Raw genomic sequence first — 22798 nt, 5'->3', positions numbered from 1 at the left:
AAAATGTGGCACTGTGTCCTGAACATAAGAAGATTCTGCTGGATCAGGCCAATGGATCACCTAGTCCAGCAGCCTGTTCTTGCAGTGGCCAACTGGATTCTTATGGGAAGCCCAAGAGTAAGACCTGGGAACAACTGCGCCCTCCCAGTGAACATGGCGTATCAAATATAATTTTTCACTCTCGATCCTGGTGACAGGCCTTGCATTAAAAATGGTGAGGTGTCTTTCCTTCACCACTGGAAAATGTGCACTGTGGGGGAGAATGAGTGCCAAACAGAAAACTATGCAACCATACACAAAGGTACATAAGCAAATTTCAGCATGATCTCTCCAGTGTTCAATGTGAGTGCAGAAGAGAAAAGGGAAAATACCCACATTTGTTTGGTACCTAGGAAAACAAAAATAAATAAAGGGGGATGCGTACATCAGCAGGGAGGATCCAAGCACTGTAGGCACTAAACAAAATTAATATTCACAGAACAGCAGAAAGCACAATGATGACTGCTTGGCTCCTTTGTACATTCTCTCCTTCTGTGTGCGTGCAGTTACCAGATTTCAACTTTTTATATGGTCCATGAATTTCTTTTATACCAATACAGTCATACCTCGGGCTACAGGTACTTCAGGTTGTGCGATTTTGGGTTGTGCACCGCATCGAACCCGGAAGTACTGGAACGGGTTACTTCCAGGTTTCGGTGCTTGCGCATAAGCGCTAAATCACGCTTTGCACATGCGCAGAAGTGCCCAAACACAACCTGTGCGTGCGCAGATGCGGTGCTGCGGGTTGCAAACGTGCTTCCCGCATGGATCACGTCCGCAACCCGAGTGTCCACTGTATTCCAAAAGTGAGGTACCTTATTAAAGTAGTCCAGCATGACCGTCCATCTAAGCAGCGAAGGTAACAGCTTATGGTAGTTTTCTTAAACTGCTTAATGTCTTCCAGCTCTTCCTCTCTCATATCTGGCCTCTGAGCTACAAACAGTTGCATGAGGTTAAACAGTTCCTCCACAGCCTAAAGAAACCAGAACAAGCATCAGGCTAAAACAGTCACCTTAACAAACAATTTTCAAGTTGTGATCATTAATTCACTGGGGGGGCAGGGATGCTCCTAGAATAAAGCAAATTGCAAGAATCAGGAAATTTGCACGCCCAAGCATTTGCTTTGTAATGCCACATTTAAAATAAAAAAGCACTCTTGGGTTCATGTGGTTCTAATTTTTGCCCCCTGCCAATCCTATTAAATTGCCGCCCTTCATATTTATGGAATAATCCCCCCCCTCAAATACAAAAACAAGTAAATGCATGATAAAATTAAAAGATAAAATCACTCTAAAACTGGAAGGGGTGGGACATATTACAGGTGCCTGGGCTCTTGTTTGTTTCACCATCTCTAAATTAGGTATCAAAAACTAGAGAACCCAGCCGCAAATTGAGCCCTCTCAATGCCACCAGTTGGCCTTGCAGAGGCAGGAAAAGCAAGGAGGGATTGTTCCATTTGAAGCAAGAGAGGTTGAAGCCTTCGAGCAACAAAAAGAGCCAAGCCCACTCAGAGACATCCAACACAGAAGGGGAAAGCAACTGCATTCACTGGATGGGCTCTGGGCCCCGATACCTTCTGTATTTTCCTCAAAATGGCACTCCCATAAAACACTGCTGGCCAATCCAGAATCCTGGCTCTTGTGTTACAGAAAATCCCAGCACAACACCATTTTCCCCATCCTGTCTGTTGGGCAAAGGGACTTACCCCAGGGTACTGGCTAGCGTGTGGGGTGAGATTCTTAAAGGCCCACTGAATATTCTGATGAGAAGCCAGCTGCCTGGTGAATGCAGGGGACTGCTCACAGCACAGCCGCAGAATGCCGTAGTAGGCAGGCAGCATCCCGCGGTTAAAGAGCACCACATCCTGGTCGTCGTGGTCCGCTAGGATGTAATTGAAGGCAATGTTCTTGGTTACTACGGGGTTCTGTACAATAAGGCGCACATTCTCGGGGCAGTCGACACAGACGTTGTACCAGAAAGAGAGCAAGGCCTGCTTGTTGTGGTTGGTGGCGATGGCGGGCTCAGAGAGCTTCGGCTGGAAAAGGTTCCACAAGTCCATGAAGTAGGTAGAAAACATCAGTTTTTCCGTTTTGGAAATCAAGCAGTAGGTCATGAAGCTGAAGTAGGGCACCAGTTTCGTAGTCCCGTGAACGGCAGCGTCTACGTAGAGCTTAGCTCGTGAGAGCAGCCCAAGGAGCACGTTATAGACCTGGTGAAGGACGACCGTGGTGTCTGGGCTAAGGGGAAGGTCGCGAGTGGGGATGTGCAATGAGCGGGTGGATCGGAACATCTGTCGGAATGAATTGCTTGGAATGAGAGAGACCAGAAGGTAGGCAGCAGCTGCAAAGGGGGAAAAACCACAGGTGAACAGACCAAACGTCACCAGGTAGAGCTTGAGTTTCATAAAACCGCACATAATACAGATAGGAGAAAGGGAAACACAGCTAGACCTTCCAAATATTCAAATATTGTGAAGTGAAATAAACAGAACAGCAGAGCCCACATTCTCCTTTACAACCGCAATTAAACGACGATGAAACAATTATGCAAAAGTTAAAACCAGAAAAGGGTAATTTCCTCCCACTTAACAACTTACAGGTTCTCACTCTAGGGTAGTTGTGAGCCAAAAGAAAGCGTTCTACCCAGTTCTCCATATTCTGCAACACCCAACTGTGGGCAAGCTTATTTCGGGGCGTCTGCACTGCTAGCCAATCCAGGCACTGAGAAGGGTTGTACTCAATCACCTAGGCAGGGAAAAGGGGGGAAATGGAAGAGTCAGACAAACCCACAGAGACTCCTGACTGGCATTCAACATATTGTGAACTGCAGGTATTGAACAAGGCTGCATGTGTGCTTTTCTGCAAGAGGGGTGCAGTGTATTGCACATTTTGCCTCAGATGCAGGTATCCGATGTGATACCTGTTCATGAAACAGAGTCAGAAGGCAAGGTAGTCCTGACAGTAGTTAGCTACTTTAAGTATTCCCCCATGCTCCGAAATCTAACTTGGGGAGACGTACCCCTAACCCTGTGTCACTAATCGGCTACTCCCTTAACACATGGAAGGGAGGCTTCCTGTACAGGACAGTAGGCACAATTCAAACTGTTCACTGGTTCAGGAGGTGGAGTTCTCCCATGGGGATTTTCTGCATGGGGAGCAATTACTTGAAAATCATGCACCATGTCAAAACTTATGGACTCAAGAGAGAAGACATTCAGGAACTCCAAATGTGAAGACTAAAGTGGTACAGTCCTACTGGAGATCTGCACCATCTGAGTTTCATGCCAGCTGCACATAGTTCAGTGCCACAGTGAAAAAAAGATAAAGCAGGAGAATTAACAGGATTGGCTGTTTTCTTAACACCATCTAATATCTGATGGAGGAATATGCACCCAGATCTACTGCACTGCTTGCCAAAGGCAAGAGCTACTATTTCCAGAGTTCCCAGTCAGGTGGAGAAAGGCTTAAGAGCAGTTCTTCTTGAAGGTTCTTCCATCTCGACACCTTGGTGGGAAATAGATGAACAAGGGCTGGGAGTCCCTGAATCTCTGCTTGATAAGCTCTGCATACTTTACCTCCCAGATCCTCTGGAGGATGTAAGAAGCGAACGGTGGCATTCCAGGAGGGCCACCGGCAAATTCCATAAGCATGGTCAGCAACTTGAAAAAGGGATTGGCTGCCTGCAGCGTTGAAAATAAACAAAAGGCACGATGAAATACTGCCTATAAATCACATCAGGAAATTACAGCCATGCCTTGAAAACCAACATTTAATCCACGGTTTATTTCATCCCGTGAGCAGTTTATGTGCATATATGCAGCTGAAAGATTTACAGCCACGACATTCCTCAGCTACTGCAAAGAACCCTGAAATTGCTTATGGATGTACTGCAGAGGTCCTTAGCCAAGCCCTGATGTTACACATCTATTCAACTTGCCTTTCTTTGGTGGAAAGAAGAATTATATCTGCCACACTGTGCAGAGTTCATCAAATTAGGTTCATTATTTATAACTAACGTGATGTTGATGACGACGATGTATGTGTTCACAGAGGAGAAGGCTATCAATGGCTACTAGCCATGGTGGCTGCGTTCTACACTGACTGTTGAAGGCAGTTGTTGGCATCCACCTGTCTCAAGAGACAATGGATTGTGCCTCCAGCAGTGAAGTTAAACCAACCACACTGTTAGCGGCACTGAAGTGACCTCCCTGGGATGCAAGCCTGGGCAGTGTGTCTGGAGGTTCTGAGCTGCCCAGACAACAAGACCCCCCCTCCCCCGCTGATATGGTTCAAAGGAAAGCAGAGCAATATGTCTGGTACCAGCTTGGCTGCAGGAGCAGCATACAAGGCACCATCCAACTGTCTTAGGGACTCCACTCTGGATGTTTGTAGGGTTTATTCCTGAGCCTTTTCCCCACAAGGCAGCAGAGGTTCAGCACCAGACTGTTCCTATGAATATCAGTTATTGGGAATCTCAATAGGGAGACTGCTGTTGCACTCAAGTCCTGCTTGTAGACATACTTATGTGCATGTGTGCATGCAGAGGGAGGGCTTGTGTACTGCAGAAACAAGGGGAGAGAAAAAGATGAGGGCAGGAAGGGAAGATGCATGTTTTTTCTGTGCACTAGGAACAGAATGGCATTATCCTCCATATAGGGTCCATTTCAATGGAAGCTACCTACTGTCAGGGCAGACTAAGTATACTTTGTTCTCAGATTCAGCACTTTTCCCCACAAGAAAGAACAGCAGCTATTCATTACATAGTAGAAAGGGACAGGGCATAATCAGAGACACCAGCCTCTAAGGCATGCAATTCTATTCTTTTTACGTGGCGAAATCTTGGCCTTAAGAATATATTAGCCCAGTTTCATCTGACTGGCACCTGAGTTAGGCAGTGGTATTTCCCATCAACTGTTTTAACTTGAGAATGCAAGGTCTTTTAGGAGGGCACAAATGGAGAAATTGAGAGGAACTGGCTGCTAAAGATTTATACAGGCCCACACTCATCTGTAGAGGTATAGACGCAAATGTCAGGTCAGTAAATTGGTAAAGGTAAAGGTAAAGGTACCCCTGACCATTAGGTCCAGTCGTGGACGACTCTAGGGTTGCATGCTCATCTCGTTCTATAGGCCGAGGGAGCCGGTGTTTGTCCGCACAGTTTCTGGGTCATGTGGCCAGCATGACTAAGTTGCTTCTGGAGAACCAGAGCAGCGCATGGAAACACCATTTACCTTCCCACCAGAGTGGTACCTATTTATCTACTTGCACCTGATGTGCTTTTGAACTGCTAGGTGGGCAGGAGCTGGGACTGAACAATGGGAGCTCACCCCGTTGCAGGGAATCAAACCACTGACCTTCTGATCGGCAAGCCCTAGGCTCTGTGGTTTAGACCACAGCGCCACCCACGTCCCCAGTAAATTGGTAACAATACCATAACTGTACGCACCTCAGGAGTCAACTTGGCTATAGATGTGAAAAGCATGGAAACAATCTGTAAGAGAGAAAGGAAACCTTCGATTATATATGCAACTCCAGTGCAACTTTCCCAGTAAAGCTCCTGGAACAAACAGAGTCGACAGCAGCTGATACTTACATGTTCTGCAAGTCTGTTATTGTACCGGCAAAGGCTGAATATAAGATTGCAGGTCTGCCTGATGTTTATCCCATCGCGGATATGTTGAAACAAGAAAGGAAAACCCTGAAACAAATCCGAAGGTGTTAGTACAGCAGATATTTTTTAATAAGGCACATTTGAAAACAGTTGTACTTTTCCAGCATCCAAATATATTTACCTTGCCTCCTGTTAAAGCCGCCATGTCATTCTGGGATAAAGTCAAGTGCCTAAAAACACAATTTTAAAAACCAAACTGATTCATTTCATCAATCTACCGGGCTTGAAAAAGTAAGAGTTGCTTTCCTGTAATGTTCATTCTCTCAAGAGTGATCCATGCAAGGTTGGACATACAGAAAGTCAGTGCTTCTCCACTAGGTGAGCCAGAACAGATTGTAGAGAGGTAGGCCCTCACTTTGCCTGCTTCATGCTGCTGATAAGGGCAATCTCTCCATTACTCTTGCTACAGATTTTGGGAGCCCCACCACCAGCCACCTCCAGTGGTCATCCCAGCTCATTGTACAAGAGGCACCACTCAAAAAGTAAGTGAGGTGAGTGCACCCAGTTCTGCATCTAACTGCACTTAAACAAGAGTCTAAACCGGGGCAGCCCACTAAACTGATGGCTGCCAAAAAGGACTCGAGGGCCATGGGTTGAACCACCCTAGTAAACCCAAGGGAGAAGCTGTGCCTGTGTGTGGCTGCTCCTTACCTCTCTGAGCGGGACTGCTCAACCAGAAGAGCTATCAGAGCTATCATCTTTTCAAGTGCAGCAGGCCTGTATTTTTCTTCTGCTAAAGAAAGAATATCTTCCTCCTCCTCTTCCTCTTCTCCTTCTTCTTCTGATAATACTTCAACTTGTGGCTAAAGGACAGGCGGGGGGAGGACAACAACATACATGTAATTCTCATGGCAAGCTGAAAGAAATCACCTTGCAGGTCTGAGTGAGAGATTAACCTTTTCACTTTATCACTCCCTGGGATTCTTTTGGTCCAGGCCTAGCACTAACTATAAAGGCCATTTATTATAATAATCAACCAAGTTACTCTGCACCAGGACTTAACCACAAGGGTAGCTTAATGAGAGGGCTTCCGACAGATACGAGCTTATCAGGGGATCCATCCCATACAATGTAGGAATAGGGCCTTTGGAACTCCCTCCTATTATGCATCAGACAGGTGTTGCCTTTATTGTCCTTTCACATTATTTTTCAAACAAGCCTTTTAAGTTAAGTGCAATGACAAGGATTCAACTCCAAGCCCACATGGGGTTTGGGCCAGACCTCCTGCGCTTTAACCACCTTCCCACATTATGGAGCACTATCTATACCTGTAGGGACCCCTGCACTGAAGAGGGAAATCAGGAGCCAAGGTTCATCCTCATCAGTGACCTTCTCATGTAAGAACTTTCAAGGCACTCCCAGGCACCACAAAACACAGTTTACAAAAATGACTCTTAAAAAAGGGCTCACATTAATAAAGCTATTTCCATCATTTCAGTGTTCACTTAATATGTGGTCAACATGAGGTGTGTGGGAACGAACATTATCACTTGGTCAGAAAGGTGAAAATCTTAAGACTTACATTTTCAGGTCCTTTGGTTCCCATGTAGAAATGGACCATTGTTGATATGGCTTGCAGTGAAAGCAAGAACTGGCTCTGGAAACAGGTGAAAATTATTGGAATGTGTGAGCAATACAGTATATTTACTGATTCTAGTTATTTATGGCCCACCTCCCATCCCAAGGTTGGCTTTTCTCCCTCTCTGACTATATATAATAAAGGCACAAACATTTTAAAAATGTGTACAGTAACAAAAATCTGAGACAGCAGATGGCACAGCAGCATGGTCACACACACACACACAAATTCCCAAATAGAAACTGCAGAGTCCACAGAAAATCAGATCAACCAAAGCTGCACTCACCTCCTCTTCTCCCATTTTGGCAAATTCATAAAGAAAGGCAAAGTACTCTGTGAGATGTTTACTGTGAGGTTTCACACCATGCTCCATAATTGACAACAGAGTCTTCACAAAGCGGGTTACGCACGAGCGACTACCAATATCTTCCACAGGGCCATCCATGTCATCCGAACTGAAAATACATTTCAATTTGAATCATTCAGTGTATTGTTAAAGACTCTGCAGGCAAAAGTGACCTCAGGCCAATCTAAAGGGATGTTCAAAGATTCCATGTTTATGTGCATACTGCATTATCCTCAGGCATTCTATGCACTACAGCTAAGACTGCAATCCTATGCACAGTTACCTGGTTAAAAAAAAGTCCTACAGAACTGAGTAGGACATAAAAACATGCATAGGATAAGGGTGAAGATGACAAAAAACAGTCTATACTGAAGAAGATGACAAAAAACAGTCTACAGAGGGAAGCTGTTTAGAACTTGTTCCATTTTACTCAGTCTTGTGACCACGCAGCAGTATAAAAACAAAGGAAACAGCCTGAAACAGAAAGGTCTGATTATGTATTTCTTAATGCTTTCTAATGATTGCTTTTAATAATAAAACAAGTGTTTTGAATAGCTGAAATAACTTTTAAGAAGAAAACACTATCAGGTACAAATGTTTTACCAGTCTTCTATTCCTGGCTGCAAGTAAAGATGAGCATGGACAGGCCTCAGCCGCTGAATTACGTGAATACACAAGCGCTGGAACATCTGCAAAATAATGAGTTGGACAGTGACTTTGTTTCGGACTTTACCGATAATTTTAATAGGACTTCAAAAAGCAGAATTCCAGGACTACATTGTTCAAAGAATCAGCCATGACTAAACTGATCATGTGTTTCATGTACCTAAATACCACTTGACCTACGACATTATAGAGCTGGGACAGGGAACTGGTTTCAGCCAGGAGGCCAGATTCTGGACCCCCCAGCCTTGAAGGTCTACTTTGACAACCTTCAATTCCCACATTAAAAGAGGGATATAACTAGCTGAGATGTTTTAAGTGTAAATGTACATGTTTGCAAACACATACATCACACACACGTAAAGTTGCAGGCAGCAGCATTGATATGTTAAGAAAAACCACAGTAGGAAACTATATGCAGCACAAATTGGAAGTGTCATAAAATACTGATCAAGCTTTCGAGTTTCAGAGTGGATGTCAAGCCAACCAACAGGGGAAAATGTCTTGAATGGGTTGTATACAATGCTGTGTGAGCAGGCTTCCACTTGTTGCAAAATGGCACATCTCAAAGTAACTCTTCTGCAATCCATTTTGTACATGGACTTCAATTCTCAGGTGAATATGTGCACCCAGTTCTTCCTCAGTATAAAAGCACACCCAAAGCTGCCAAACTGCTTCAGAGCTAATGTCTTGGAAAACTATGAAGAACACTTCAACTGTACAGAAGGATTAACTGTGCAGGCAGACTGAAGGCATTAAACATTTTGAGTGCTTGAATGGCTAAAATTAATTATAGCCCACTAGTGGACAGAGAAGGGACGCGGGTGGCGCTGTGGGTAAAACCTCAGTGCCTAGGACTTGCCAATCGCATGGTCGGCGGTTCGAATCTCCGCGGCGGGGTGAGCTCCCATCGTTCGGTCCCAGCTCCTGCCCACCTAGCAGTTCGAAAGCACCCTTAAGTGCAAGTAGATAAATAGGTACCGCTTTATAGCGGGAAGGTAAAAGGTGTTTCCTTGTGCTGCGCTGGTGTTGGCTCACCAGTTGCAGCTTCGTCACGCTGGCCACGTGACCCGGAAGTGTCTTCGGACGGCGCCGGCTCACGGACTCTTGAGCGAGATGAGCGCGCAACCCTAGATTTGGACACGACTGGCCCGTATGAGCAGGGGTACCTTAACTTTAGTGGACAGAGATCACAGCAGCCCAGGATTTTCTGGGCGTAACAAGGAAAGGGAAAAGAACAAAAATGGCTACACACGAAACAGCTTAATCTCAAACAGCAACAACTATTTTACATGGCAGCTTGCATGGCCCATTTTGCTCACCTGTCTCACAATCTGATTGGGACATTTTATTAGAATCTGCATGGGCCACCAGTCATCATCAGCCATACGATCCAAAAACCACTGGGAAGAAAAAAACCACATTGTTCACAATTCAGCTCACACTCTATTTTAAGTGAAACAGTCTTTTCTAATGTGTTATACCTTAATAAAGCTGTATGGTATGTTATTATAATTAATTAAAGAAGCATTTGTGTAAAAGCCCCAAAGTGATCTAGCAATTATGTACTACCAGGGAAGAAGTGGGGGAAACGTAACAATCACAGAGCTTTATTGGGGGGCAGGGGACTATCATCCCCATGGCCAGAACTAACAGGTTCCTTTTTGATTTGAATGGATTAAGTTACGGAGTTTTCTTTACATAAAGAACTTAGCCTTCCTGCCTTCTAGCAGAATGTGATCTACAGTGATGAGCTAGATCCAAAGTCTGAACACTGGAGAGGTTCTGCAGGCGTTAGTATGCAACAAGCTCTATCTCTTGTTGCTCTCTACTTATGAGGCACTCTGGTTTGTAATATGCAGACCAGACTGAGCAGCCTGGATATAATGTACATACTTTGGACCACAAACTCCATCAACCTCACTCCAAGGCTGCGTTGTACCACACCAACATATCTGCAAATGTATGTCCTTCTCATACATTGGTGTCTCACCAAAGGCTGTTCAGAACATTGACATTCCCTTCTTACAATCTTACGTTTTGCCTGATCCAAAATGTTTACCCTTCCTTTTAGCCTACATCATAAAATGAAAAAAAAAAATCCTTCAAGAAATGCTAGTAAATGCCTGATTATTGTCTTAGGTCTCCTCTAAATAAATATATTTGGGGAGAATCTATCATATTCATCTCTTACAGCACAAACTACAATAAAAAAAATGTTCATTTCAATCTTACCTCACAAGCAGCTTGGCTGTTGTTAAATTGTTTGGTTAACAGTTCGATCCACTGAAGCATTGTAGGCTAAAGAGAAGAGAACACTAAATGAAGTCTAAAATTGGTATTGCGTGGCTACATAAAAATAAATGTAGCCTCTAAATTAAAAGAAACAGGTATCTCACAAGGAATGGTTGGTACCCTTCCACATCTTCCTTATTGAAAGTGTTTCCTTTAATAAAATGGTTTGTGTCACATGCTAGAGTCATCTTGGGCTATATAGTGTAAAATACAGTCGTACCTTAGAATTTGAACGGCTTAGTTGCCGAACGTTTTGGCTCCTGATCAAAAACTGGAAGTGATTGTTCCGGTTTTTGAACATTATTTGGAACCTGAACATCCGAAGTGACTTCCGTGGCTTCCTGCAGGAGCTTCCTCCAGCCAATCAGAAGCCATGCCTTGGTTCCCGAAAGTTTTGGAAGTCGAATGGACTTCTGGAATGGATTCCGTTCGACTTCCAAGTTACGTCTGTATACATTCATTTGCATGCCTTGTGCATTAAAAATACATTTAATTTGTTTATGAAACAATATAGTCTGTGTATATGGATTAATCTTGTATGAAATCTGAAGTAAAGATGACCAAATCTTGGGGAAGGAAAAATACATATACAACAAACTGGTCCATGCTGCTTCAAAGGGTTTTACAAAAAGCGACACATTTGGAGGCTGAATCAATGTATCATTTGAGGCAAAATCAATTTTTATTACAAATCCTGCTTTGTTTTTATTTCCACAAACTGAAGGGCAGCAATTTTTCTTAAGCAATTTTATGCCTGTGTTATATTTAGCAACATACCTTTTCTTTTGAATGGATAAATGTTTCGAGGACAAAAGAGGTGCTTAACTGTAAGACAAGAATTGACAGTCACACAGAGTGCACTGAACCAACAGTAAAAGATGGGCTTTAAAAGTGTGATAAGGAATCATACCTTGGCTGTCATCAGAGAAACCGCTTTTGGATCTGGTAAAGTGCTGGGGATGCTACTGCACAATTGCCACATGAACCTAGGCAAGATAAATATGTTATCAGTTACTTAAATTGAATTTTAAAATCTGGGTAAGAGGCTTTTTAAAAAAAAAAAATGTTCTCAAGTTAGGCATAGCTTACCCAAAATATGTATGCTCAAAAATATTCTTGTCTTGAAGAAACTGCATGTTATCGTGCCATATCCACTGAAGAGAAAAAGCAAGTGCAAAGCTGTTTACTCCTTCAGAACCATACAATTCGGAAAGCAAGAGCCAAAGCCTTCAATAAGGAACCTTCTCTCTCACAGCAATTTAAACTTAACACAATAGTTCAAAGTTACCTGATATGTAAAGCAGGTGTGAGATGAGCGATAGGGAAAGACAGACAGGGAAAGAGAGAGAGAAACCAACTATCTACCCTGTCTTGGGAGTATTTGGAGCAGGCAAGGTAAGAAAAAAGAATGAATACATGTTGAAAATCCCCCTCCCCCCCCCGCAAATCCCTGCATACTCCAGGTATATGCAAACTCAGTCCTCCAGATATTTTGGGAGTACAACTCCTATCATCCCTAGCTAACAGAACCAGTGGTCAGGGATGATGGGAACTGTACTCTCAAAACATCTGGAGGGCTGAGTTTGCCTATGCCTAGTCTACTCATTTTCCTCCATGCAACTCGCAGGGCAGCATGATTCACTACTAACCTACCAGGCCATGGTGTCTTCTCTGAAAGAAACAATGCCAAACTCGTAGGATGGGATCCAGTGTTGCTCCAGCGGATGCAACGGAGTAGCACGTTCCACTCCTCCGTCCTGCAGCACCTCCTTAATCTGCTCTAGAGGGCGCCCCAACCCTCAAGAGCAGATTTCGGGTGGTGCGCAGGGTGCGGGGCGGCAGTTGAGAGGAGTGGAAGGGGAAATCCTGTTTGCACAAATGGAACGGTGCAGTTGCGTTCCACTCACAGGCTTGGATCCCAAGACTGTCCCTCCTCCACAGACACCCCCAATCTCATATTGTTCAAGAGGGCCAAACTCTGTTTTTTGTGGGGGGTGGGGATAGGGGATGAAAAACTTTTTAGCTTCCGTGAAAAATTATCTTAAGCAAATTTATCTTAGGATCGAAGCCACATTTTTTAAAATATATGAAAGTGCCATATACAGAGTCAGGCTCAGCATTCTGGCAGCAGCTTCCCTATGTTTCAGGCAGAGGTTTCTCCCAGCTCTTTACTGGAGATGCCACAGACTGAAAACTCAACCGCCTGCATACAAAAGAATGCATTTCCCCTCTGCAGAGCTGCATGCTCTTCCCAATGCTTTATCTAAATCAAAGTACTCAACTAACCTAGCAATCATAATACTAAACATCCTTTCTAAGTTTTTGGATACAGTCAAACCTCGGTTGTCGAAGTTAATCCGTTCCGGAAGCCCGGTCGGCTTCCGAAATGTTCAACAAGTGGAAGCCGTGTCAGATGTTTGGCTTCCAAAAAACATTCGAAAACCAGAACACTTACTTCCGGGTTTCCGGTGTTCAGGAGCCAAAACGTACAGTATCGGAGGCATTCAGGAGCCAAGGTTTGACTGTATTTCGACACCCTGGTGATCCACGGTGCAGTGAGAACTCACAGACACAGGCACAAACTCATGGTCCTTGAGCCGTATTACTGCATAAAGGTAAAGGTACCCCTGCCCGTACGGGCCAGTCGTGTCAGACTCTAGGGTTGTGCGCCCATCTCACTTAAGAGGCCGGGGGCCAGCGCTGTCTGGAGACACTTCTGGGTCACGTGGCCAGCGTGACAAAGCTGCTCTGGCGAGCCAGCACCAGTGCAGCACACGGAAACGCCGTTTACCTTCCCGCTATAAAGCAGTACCTATTTATCTACTTGCACTTAGGGGTGCTTCGAACTGCTAGGTGGGCAGGAGCTGGGACCGAAAGACGGGAGCTCACCCTGCCGCGGGGATTCGAACCGCCGACCATACAATCGGCAAGTCCTAGGCACTGAGGTTTTACCCACAGTGCCACCCACGTCCCTGTATTACAGCATATAAGCCAGCAAAGTATTTGTAGCCACTAATTTGATTACATCCCATTTTGCAGCTCCATTAAGGGAAGAAGATCAGTCTATCAGTCACTTGGTGAGCTTAAAGCAAATGGCTGGCTGAAAGTGGCAAGATAAAATTTACTTCTGCTAATCAAGATAGTCAGAAAAAGAATCGGCAAAAGTTTGCATTGTCATTTTAAGTGTAGCCAAAGATACCTCTAGCAACTCAGACGAAACATCAAATTTGTAGTCTTTGCCGTTCTCTTCTTCTGGCTCCATCCGTTTATAAAAGAGCATGTATGCACTATGGGTCTGGGGGAAGCAAAAAACCCAATAGCATTAATTCAAAACAGAAAGAGGGAGAAAGATTATATTGAGTTTCTTTTCAAAACTGAAGGATAAAGCAAAGTACCTTTTCAAAGGAGAAATCCATAAATTTATCAGTAACAGAATCATACGTCTTTGTCTGAAAGAAGGAAAAGGTTTTTTTTTTTTAAAAAAAAAAAATAATAATCCATCCTTTCTGTCATGGCTGTTTTGCATGCACAACAAAGGCTAACTCCAATTTTACACCCATTTATTGGCACAGAATTTACGGTAATTCTCTTCATAGCTTCATGATTGATTTTCCAACTACAGCACCTTTGATCACTACTGTAAGCCCTTAAGAACAAAAAAAGGGCTCTAACTTTCCACGTTCGATTTTGTTATGAGTTGGTGCAACCGTGAAGTGTGGAAATAAGCTAGCACCTACATTGTAATTAAAATACACAACATATCTGATGTGACTGGCATAACTGCACCTACTCAAAAGTCATGGCAATGTGAGGATCTTACAGTTGTGAACTGGTATCTCCAAATATGTTTAGCCCCTTTGCATTTCCTAAGGTAATCACTCCCATCCCAAAGCACAACAAAAGTGACTCTGACTTGAAAGTAAGGAAGATTTATTTATTCAAATGCTTGAGGCTACTTCTGTATCCTTTGCTCCTTGAGGCTCAGGTGGCCTTTCATCAGCTTCAGCTGGTGGCTCATCTGTGCCCCTATCTAGACAAGGATAGCCTAACATCTGTCATCTACGCTCTGGTAACCTCTAGGTTAGATTACTGCAACAATCTAAACTAGTTTATGCATTTCATAGAGTGATTATAGGCTCTACAGAAGTTCACAGTATATTTGAAGGGTGGCACAGTACCAGTTTTCTGCTGTTTCTCTTTCTGCTTAAAAAGTGCCAATAGGGATTGCAACTATGTGGGTGCCTTTCTGACCTTGTAAAAGAGAGAGATTACAACTCACTGTCATTTCTCCGCCAAAACATTCAGAAGCCAGCTGAGCAGAATCAAATGGCTTTACTTCAGCATCATTGAAAAGATACCTAGAAAACACAACACGTTACACTCATGTATCAAGCCGATTTATATAAAACCAAACATTTTACTCTGCTGGCTGGAATATGGCTGTAATTCCGCAGAGTCCCTTGATGTGAAATTACAAGAAATAAATACAATATGAGCATACTCGTCTACTGAGTTAGATGACACATTTTAGCTAAATGCTACAAAAGCCAAGAGAGAATGAAAAGAACTAAATCTGAAAACATGTAAGGTTGAAAATATGTATTTAAAAACTATTGAAAAAAGACTACTGCTCAGTTCAAACATACTAATAAACCCATCATTTGATGATCAAGAATGCTCCCTCTTCCCCTTTTACATAGAGCTTTCCTCCCGCACTCACTGAGTTTTTTTTGCTAACAAATCATCTACTGCGACACAAGTTGAAGACTGAACATTTATGACTCACCACTTGTTGTTTTTGTATGCATGAGGATTAACAATATCCCGGATAAAGCTGTAGTAGTGTCCCCCATCTGCTGTTCCAGTATGGACAGTTACACCTATTAAATCGTACTCAAAGCTCTTGGTCTCTTTGGAACTGTTGCTGTCATCCTTGAAACCTTAAAGAATGAATAACAACTTTTAGAATCTCATTCTTTTAATTACTGGAAGAGACCACGTAGAAGCCTAGGACCCTTGTACCTACGAGACAGCCTCTCCTGGTATGCCCCCCAGAGGACCTTAAGGTCCATAAATAGCAACACCCTAGAGGTCCCGGGCCCTAAGAAAGTCAGATTAGCCTCAACCAGAGCCAGGGCCTTTTCAACACTGGCTCTGGCCTGGTGGAACACTCTGTCTCATGAGACCAGGGTCCTTCAGGATCTGATTTCCTTCCGCAGAGCCTGTAAGACAGATTGTTCTGCCTGGCCTTTGGCTTAGAATCAATTTGATTCTCTCCCCCTCCTTCTTTTTTCCTTTCTCCTCCTGTGAAGAGGCTGCATCTTAATGTTTTAAAGTTGTATTTTAATCTTGTTTTTTTAAGTTGTATTTTAATCAACTTGTTTTTATAATTGGTTGTTAGGCGCCCTGAGCCCGGTCTTAGCTGGGGAGGGCGGGGTATAAATAAAAATTATTATTATTATTATTAATTATTATTATTATTATTATTATTATTATTATTATTACTACTACCACTACTACTACTACAAACAAGCTACAATATATTTGGCAGCCCTGCAAAAAGACATCAACCCAATGTGTGTGTACATGCACCAATAAATGGGCATTCCTGCTTAATGAATTAAAAGGTAAGGGAACCCTGACCATTAGGTCCAGTTGTGACCGGCTCTGGGGTTGCGGCGCTCATCTCGCTTTATTGGCAGAGGGAACCAACGTATAACTTCCAGGGCATGTGGCCAGCATGACTAAGATGCTTATGGCGAACCAGAGCAGCACACAGAATCGCCGTTTACCTTCCGCCAGAGCAGTACCTATTTATCTACTTGCACTTTGACATGCTTTCGAACTGCTAGGTTGGTAGGAGCTGGGACCGAGCAATGGGAGCTCACCCCGTTGCAGGGATTCGAACAGCTGATCACCTGATCGGCAAGTCCTAGGCTCTGTGGTATAACCCACAACACCACCTGCATCCCTTGCTTAATGAATTACAATGACCCCAAATCAAGGTGGGCACAGCACCCCTTAAACTAGGTCCCATTCCTAACCTCCGATTTAAGCCCCTCCTCTTCCACAAAGGAAAAGGGGACAGCTGATGGAAAGGCCTTTAACGAACGCATGAAAGGCTTAGTGGTTGACCTTCCCACTCTGGATCATAGTTGCTCCAGCAAGAAAAGTAATTAAAAGCAAATCTTCTTCCTTGGGGAAAGCGGAGGGGCAGGCAATCAACTGCACCATTAACCAGTCATGTCAAAACGTTCAAAAAGCCCCACAAAGTTTTCTGAATGCTCATCACTTGAAGGGCCACAGTATCACAGTGCCTGCCCAACTCTAGTGGAAACCATGTTGCCAGAAATATCCAAATAGATGAAGAGGAGTTATCAAAACTGAAACAGCTTGCCAGGCGCAAAACTGCAGAGGTGAACTAAATTCAAATACCTTCTTTCCTGTCATTTTTCCCCATAAGAAAATCTTCAGTGTAAGGTGTCATGTCCAGACGCAGGGGGAATGAGAAGTGTGTGTTGACTTTCTCCTTCATCATAGTGACCATGTTAAAAGTGTATCTCATTGTATTGAAGCTTAAAATGCGAGGCAATTTCTTAAAACAAGCCCTAAAGACAAAACAAGCAAATAATTCCTTGCGGCGTGCGCCTTCTTTCGAGGTCCGCTGTTATTTTTGAAAGAAAGTATTGCTCATGTATAGCACAAGCAGATCTGTTCCTGGTATGCATGACCCAGCTGGCATGGAACCCTGAGCAAAACTGTGGCTTAGGATGAGCATGCAAGGTCCCAGAATAAAGATCATGGCTCGCAGTTGCCTCGTTCCAGACAAACCATGAGCTGAAATCGAGATTTGTTCCCAGTTTGTCTAGGGGAGAAGAGCCTTGGTTTGGAGGGAATAAGGCAAACCATGGCTCAGCCCTGGGTTGTGCAACAGCAGCTGAACCAGGGGAGGAGTGTAGCAGCTGTGATATTTGCTCCAGAAATCCACACATTTGCACTAAGTCATGGATTGGCTTAGTGTTGTGAGTGAACTGGGTTTATGTCTGTTTAGACTGGTAACTTCTACCAAAATTAAACATATACAAGATAAATATATATATATATTCCCAAGTGTTTTCCCTGAACGATACCTTTTTTCAGCCCGTACTTTCTTTCCGCAGTGAGAGCATGTATACATGTTGTCCCCTTCCAGGGTATCTTTAATGGTAACTTCATCAAGGGATTCCTGTACGTAAAACAGGAAGGGAAAAGCTTTATTTATTTATTTATTTGTGCAAACTAAAGAAATGAAACTAAGAAATGAAAAAATATTGAGCATGAGAAATGATGTACTGTTATCTTCAGAAGAGAGCACAATGTAGAGTCAGGACTGTGATCTCCTGCCCTAACAAAAATACTTGTTTTTAATACATGCAACTGTGTCCCCCAATCTAAGATTGGGCTTGTATCTCATGTAAGGCATCGTAAAAAAAACACACACACACACACCCAAAAAACCCCAACAAGTCCACATTCAAGCTGTCAGCAAAGGTGCTGGTATAGGAAGGATAATAATACATTATTCTTTCTCACATCACCACCAACTGCAAAACCTACAGCAGCTAGATCAGGGGTCAGCAAACTTTTTCAGAAGGGGCCGGTCCACTGTCCCTCAGACCTTGTTGGGGACCGGACTATATTTTGAAGGGGGGGAAATGAACAAATTCCTATGCCCCACAAATAACCCAGAGACACATTTTAGATTAAAGTACACATTTTACTCATGTAAAAACACGCTGATTCCCGGACCATCTGCAGGCCAGATTTAGAAGGCGATTGGGCCGGATCCAGCCCCCGGGCCTTAGTTTGCCTACCCATGAGCTAGAAGCAGAATATTACCTTTCTGGAGACAGTTGGACACTATTTTAACAGTTATGGCACTAGGTAATATCTAGTGGTGCTTCCTCTGCTGATGGCCAACATTTGTCATCAGAATGTGGAGGGAGGGAATTTTCAGCTGTCCCTCCTTCCCCTGCAAGCCTCTGAAAATTGAGGGGGGCCCACAGCAGAGGGTGGGGCATCACCACACACAGCTTGATTTCTGCTTTATTGGCATCAGCAGAAGGGAGAACACCCACTAGTCCTCATCAGCATGAATTGTTAAAATTATGCGCAGGATTCAACAAATGAGTCCCCTCAGTGGAAGTCCTTCCACTTATGCAACCCTCCCTCCATGTGATTCCCCAAAATCAGCTTAGGGGACAAGGTGGTAGAGATCCCCCACAACATCACACGAGAGGAGGAGGAGGAGCAGGAGGAGGAGGAGGAGGAGGAGGAGGAGGAGGAGAAGAAGAAGAGTCTGGATTTTATATCCCGCTTAATTACTACCCTAAGGAGTCTCAAAGTGGCTAACATTCTCCTTTCCCTTCCTCCCCCACAACAAACACTCTGTGAGGTGAGTGGGGTTGAGAGACTTCAGAGAAGTGTGACTAGCCCAAGGTCACCCAGCAGCTGCATGTGGAGGACGGGGGAATCAAACCCGGTTCCCCAGATTACGAGTCCACCACTCTTAACCACTACACCACACAGGCTCTCACACAGGAGAGAGTGGATTGTTCTGTCCGAGGTGCCAGAGAACTTGCCCTGACAGAATGACTTAGTGCAATGGAGAATTTAGCCATATATAAGGAGGGGAGATTACTCAGTGGTTGAGTTGCTGACAAAGCAGGCAATACTGGGCTAGTCAGATCATTGATTCTGCTTTCAGTTGCTTCATATGTTTGCTTAACAGAGGCCGACAATCACTGCAGGTTCAGTACCACTTACATAAATATTCTTCATGTCTGCTACCTGGCATCTCACCGTGTAGAACTCTTCAGCAGTCTGGCTGACATGTTCACAGTCCTAAGGGACAGTGGGTTTTTTAAAAAAAGAATTAACAGGAATCAGTGGATTTATTCCTACTTGAAAAGCAACAGCTTAGGATTGGGGAGGGAAATTGGCATGCAAAGTTAAGTAGCCACTCACCAAGGAAACAACATTGTTTGTGATAACACCTCCAAACAAGCTTTTCACCGTATTCTTCTGTGAATGAATGAATTTATTTCAGTCAAAAAAATAATTTACTACAGTCGAGACAATAAAATAAAATGAAATCTGAGGCCTGGTTTAAAAAATAGTAGTAATTATGGACAGCTTACCAATTCTGGAGACATTTCTTCAATTTTTGTTATTAGATCTGTGAAGAATTCAGTCATGTCTTTTTGTTCACCAGTATTAAGTGGTTGTTTATCCATGGTGTAGGTTTTGCAGAACGGCCTTGGATTGTATGCTTTGCATTCACTTTCCTATGTTGAAAACAGACAGTCAGTCAGAAGCAGGCAAAAGAAGCAATTACATCTTTTAATCTTAAAAAGTAAGAACACACAATAATTCTTGCAGATACAGATATCTTTGGATGCTTCTGTGCTAGCGGATTCAAGATAATCACATGCAGCTCTGAGCTTCAATAGAAGTGAAGGAGTAATTATGATTTCTGCAGCTCTGAGATTGCACAGAAGGTTATTGAACTATCACAGGGCCGAAACGTGGAACATGCTCAAACCAACCTTCTGAAAGCTAAGAAGCTGCCTTATACAGAGTGAGACCATTAGTCCAGTGTTGTTTATACTGATTGGGAGCAGCCCTTCAGGGTTCCAGATAGGGAATATTCCCAGGCCTACCTAGAAATACTAGGGATTGAATCTGGTATCTTCTGCCTGCAAAACAGATGATCTGCCACTGAGCTACGGCCCTTCAGCTTGCCAAAATAAACCCCTTAAGAGATTCATAAGAGTCAACACCTTCCAATCCAGCAGCCAGTGTTAGAGGAGAGGCTGGGATTAGGCTTACAATGCTGTATTTGATATATCAAGATATTGTCTTGATATTATTTCAGACTATAATGTGGAGGACATTTCTTCTGGGAGCTAAGAAATGTTTTTTGTAACAGCTGAAATCCCATGATCAGAACACCGGGCAGACTCAAACACCTTATAAATAAATTGTGAGAGGCAACAACATATTGAGTCAAATCAGAACTCATCATTTTCTCCGTATCTTGACTTCTCAATGAATCCCATCGTTTAGGGGCAAGCACACGCATGGGTATTTTCTGGCAATGAGATTGGAACTCCAACATCAGATATTTAAAGAGACATTATCATAACATTCCAGAAGTGCAGTGCCATTTATGGTGACCTAACTGCCATAAATTTGGGTCATGATTTAGTATATTTTCTTCATATACTAAAGCCGGGGGCTGCCAAGCTTTTTGTGGCAAAGGGCACATTTGGAATTTGGAGAATGCAGGGTGAATACCAGTCACAAAATGCCTCCATGAGGGCGTCACATAACACAAAATTGGGGCTGTGCCATAACATAAAATACACAGCCAGAATCTTACATGCTTAAAGCGTGAGGAGAAGAAGAGGATTCCTGAATAGGGGGCTTTCTGAACCTGAGAGGGTGTGCCAGTCCTCAACTTTGCCTGTCTGCAGGCGGAATACAGTGGAACCTTGGGTTACGTACCGTCCTCCTTACAAACACTTCAGATAATGAGCTCCGCTAACCCGGAAGTAGATGCTCCTGGTTGCGAAGTTTGCCCCCGGATGTGAGCGGAAGGCCCCATTAGCGAAAGCGCGCCTCATGTTAAGAACGGTTTCGGGTTAAGAACGGACCTCTGGAATGAATTAAGTTCGTAACCGGAGGTACCACTGTAGATGGTCAGAACTGATGGGGCAAGTTTCAGGCGGCTCAGAACGCTTGCTAAGAAAACTCAGAAAAGTTCCCTTTTGAAAAAGTGGGATGTTTGGATTTTGCATTAAGACGAGGCCTACCCCCCTTTATGGTGAATAGTGGAGGATTCAGATGAGCAAGAGGAGCCTCTCCAATGATGTATGTGAGGACGTTTAGATTTATCCTTGTACGAAGGGATTCCGTAATTTTATTTTAATTTTTTGGCGGCACATCTTGATAAAAAAGGAGGGAAGGGAAACCAGCTTGCTCAGAGGCATTTTCCAACTCATGACACCCGCTCACATTCTCTGTTGGCAAAGCGTTATAAAGCTTTCTGTTTCGGCTGCAAAAAATAGTGAGGCATTATTTAAACTCCTAGTGCTTGAGAAAGCTCCAACTGCAGTGTAGTCATCTGTCCTGGGACAGGACACACACAAGGGTAGCAGAAACAGCAGTACTAAGGAAAGAATATATATAGCCCTACATACACAGCCCTGAGCTATAAGAGAAGAACAGCCTCTGCCTGGGTGAAGGTAGGGTGAAACTGGAGGAAGTGCCAGAAGAGGACTAAAAAAAGAACCCTGTGATCCTTGGATGAAGGGCAGTATACAGATTTAATAAATAAATAAAATAATAACTAAAACTTCAGACACATGTCTTCGCCTTGAGCAAATCAGATGGATGCCACCAACATAATGGATGTCTCTGAAGTTAAAACAGAAGAACCTATTATGCTCCACCACCGCAGCAGGCAGTCATAGACTAGCAGACCGCTATTAAGGTCATCAAATACAAAAGTAAGCATTTATTTTCATAAGCGCTTTCCCAAACTTACCATTAGATGTGTAAACATTTTCTGAAGTTCTAAGAGGGTGGTCTTGTGCTTCATATCCTCGGAATACTTTTTTTAAAAGATGTAAGAGTGGGAAAAGGAATGTTATTTTGTGAAGTTTATAGGTTATGAAAACAAACCTTTTCTTAAATTTGAAGTTGGATTACAGCATTACACAATGTAGCTGAATTAAAACTATTCCGGAAAAGCTAGACTTCATTTACTCGGTTGAATTTAAGAAATAAACTGAATTAGGAAATGAATTACTTATTTTAGGCTGGGGGAAGGGGAAGTTTATCTACTGACTTATTGCCTCAATGTATGCATACTGATGGGAATTCCCTCTATCTTCTTCTACAAGATAATACACTTTCCTTCTGCAGTTGACCCAGTGGCGGAGGAAGGGGGGTGCGTGGGGGTGCGTGCAGCCTACCCTGGGTGTCATCACTGAGGGGGGTGACCAAATGAGTTGTGTGTTGCTGTTTGTTGTTTTTTAAATGGGCTCACAAAACCTTTTAGGAGTGATGTGGTGGCTTAGGCGCCTGCAGGTTCCGCGCTGCCTGAAACGGCAGTGTGGAACTTGTGTCTGCCTACTGCTTCTCGCTCAGCCGCCCTACAG

General features: G+C 43.6%; 1 protein-coding gene across 2 annotated transcripts in view; it reads right to left on the bottom strand.

Moving 5' to 3' along the window:
* The window catches only part of USP34 (ubiquitin specific peptidase 34), a 103755-nt gene that overhangs the window by 10693 nt on the left and 70264 nt on the right, over positions 1-22798 (bottom strand). For both annotated transcript variants that reach the window (XM_079968365.1, XM_079968366.1), the window contains 26 exons: positions 22183-22248; positions 19772-19918; positions 19599-19655; positions 19398-19475; positions 17723-17817; positions 17028-17200; positions 15379-15532; positions 14872-14950; positions 13988-14041; positions 13792-13887; positions 11682-11746; positions 11503-11578; positions 11370-11417; positions 10533-10598; positions 9620-9700; positions 8238-8323; positions 7575-7743; positions 7232-7306; positions 6361-6512; positions 5831-5879; positions 5632-5736; positions 5485-5529; positions 3614-3718; positions 2636-2783; positions 1745-2379; positions 855-1012 (listed from right to left, as the gene is read on the bottom strand). In XM_079968365.1, coding sequence (XP_079824491.1) covers positions 855-1012; positions 1745-2379; positions 2636-2783; positions 3614-3718; positions 5485-5529; positions 5632-5736; positions 5831-5879; positions 6361-6512; positions 7232-7306; positions 7575-7743; positions 8238-8323; positions 9620-9700; positions 10533-10598; positions 11370-11417; positions 11503-11578; positions 11682-11746; positions 13792-13887; positions 13988-14041; positions 14872-14950; positions 15379-15532; positions 17028-17200; positions 17723-17817; positions 19398-19475; positions 19599-19655; positions 19772-19918; positions 22183-22248 — 3062 coding nt within the window. The remainder of the gene's footprint in view (positions 1-854; positions 1013-1744; positions 2380-2635; positions 2784-3613; positions 3719-5484; positions 5530-5631; positions 5737-5830; positions 5880-6360; positions 6513-7231; positions 7307-7574; positions 7744-8237; positions 8324-9619; positions 9701-10532; positions 10599-11369; positions 11418-11502; positions 11579-11681; positions 11747-13791; positions 13888-13987; positions 14042-14871; positions 14951-15378; positions 15533-17027; positions 17201-17722; positions 17818-19397; positions 19476-19598; positions 19656-19771; positions 19919-22182; positions 22249-22798) is intronic.

The sequence above is a fragment of the Podarcis cretensis genome, assembly GCF_951804945.1.
Source record: "Podarcis cretensis genome assembly, chromosome: 3".
In the NCBI taxonomy this organism is placed as follows: Eukaryota; Metazoa; Chordata; class Lepidosauria; order Squamata; family Lacertidae; genus Podarcis; species Podarcis cretensis.
This window is presented reverse-complemented; position numbering and strand designations above follow the sequence as displayed.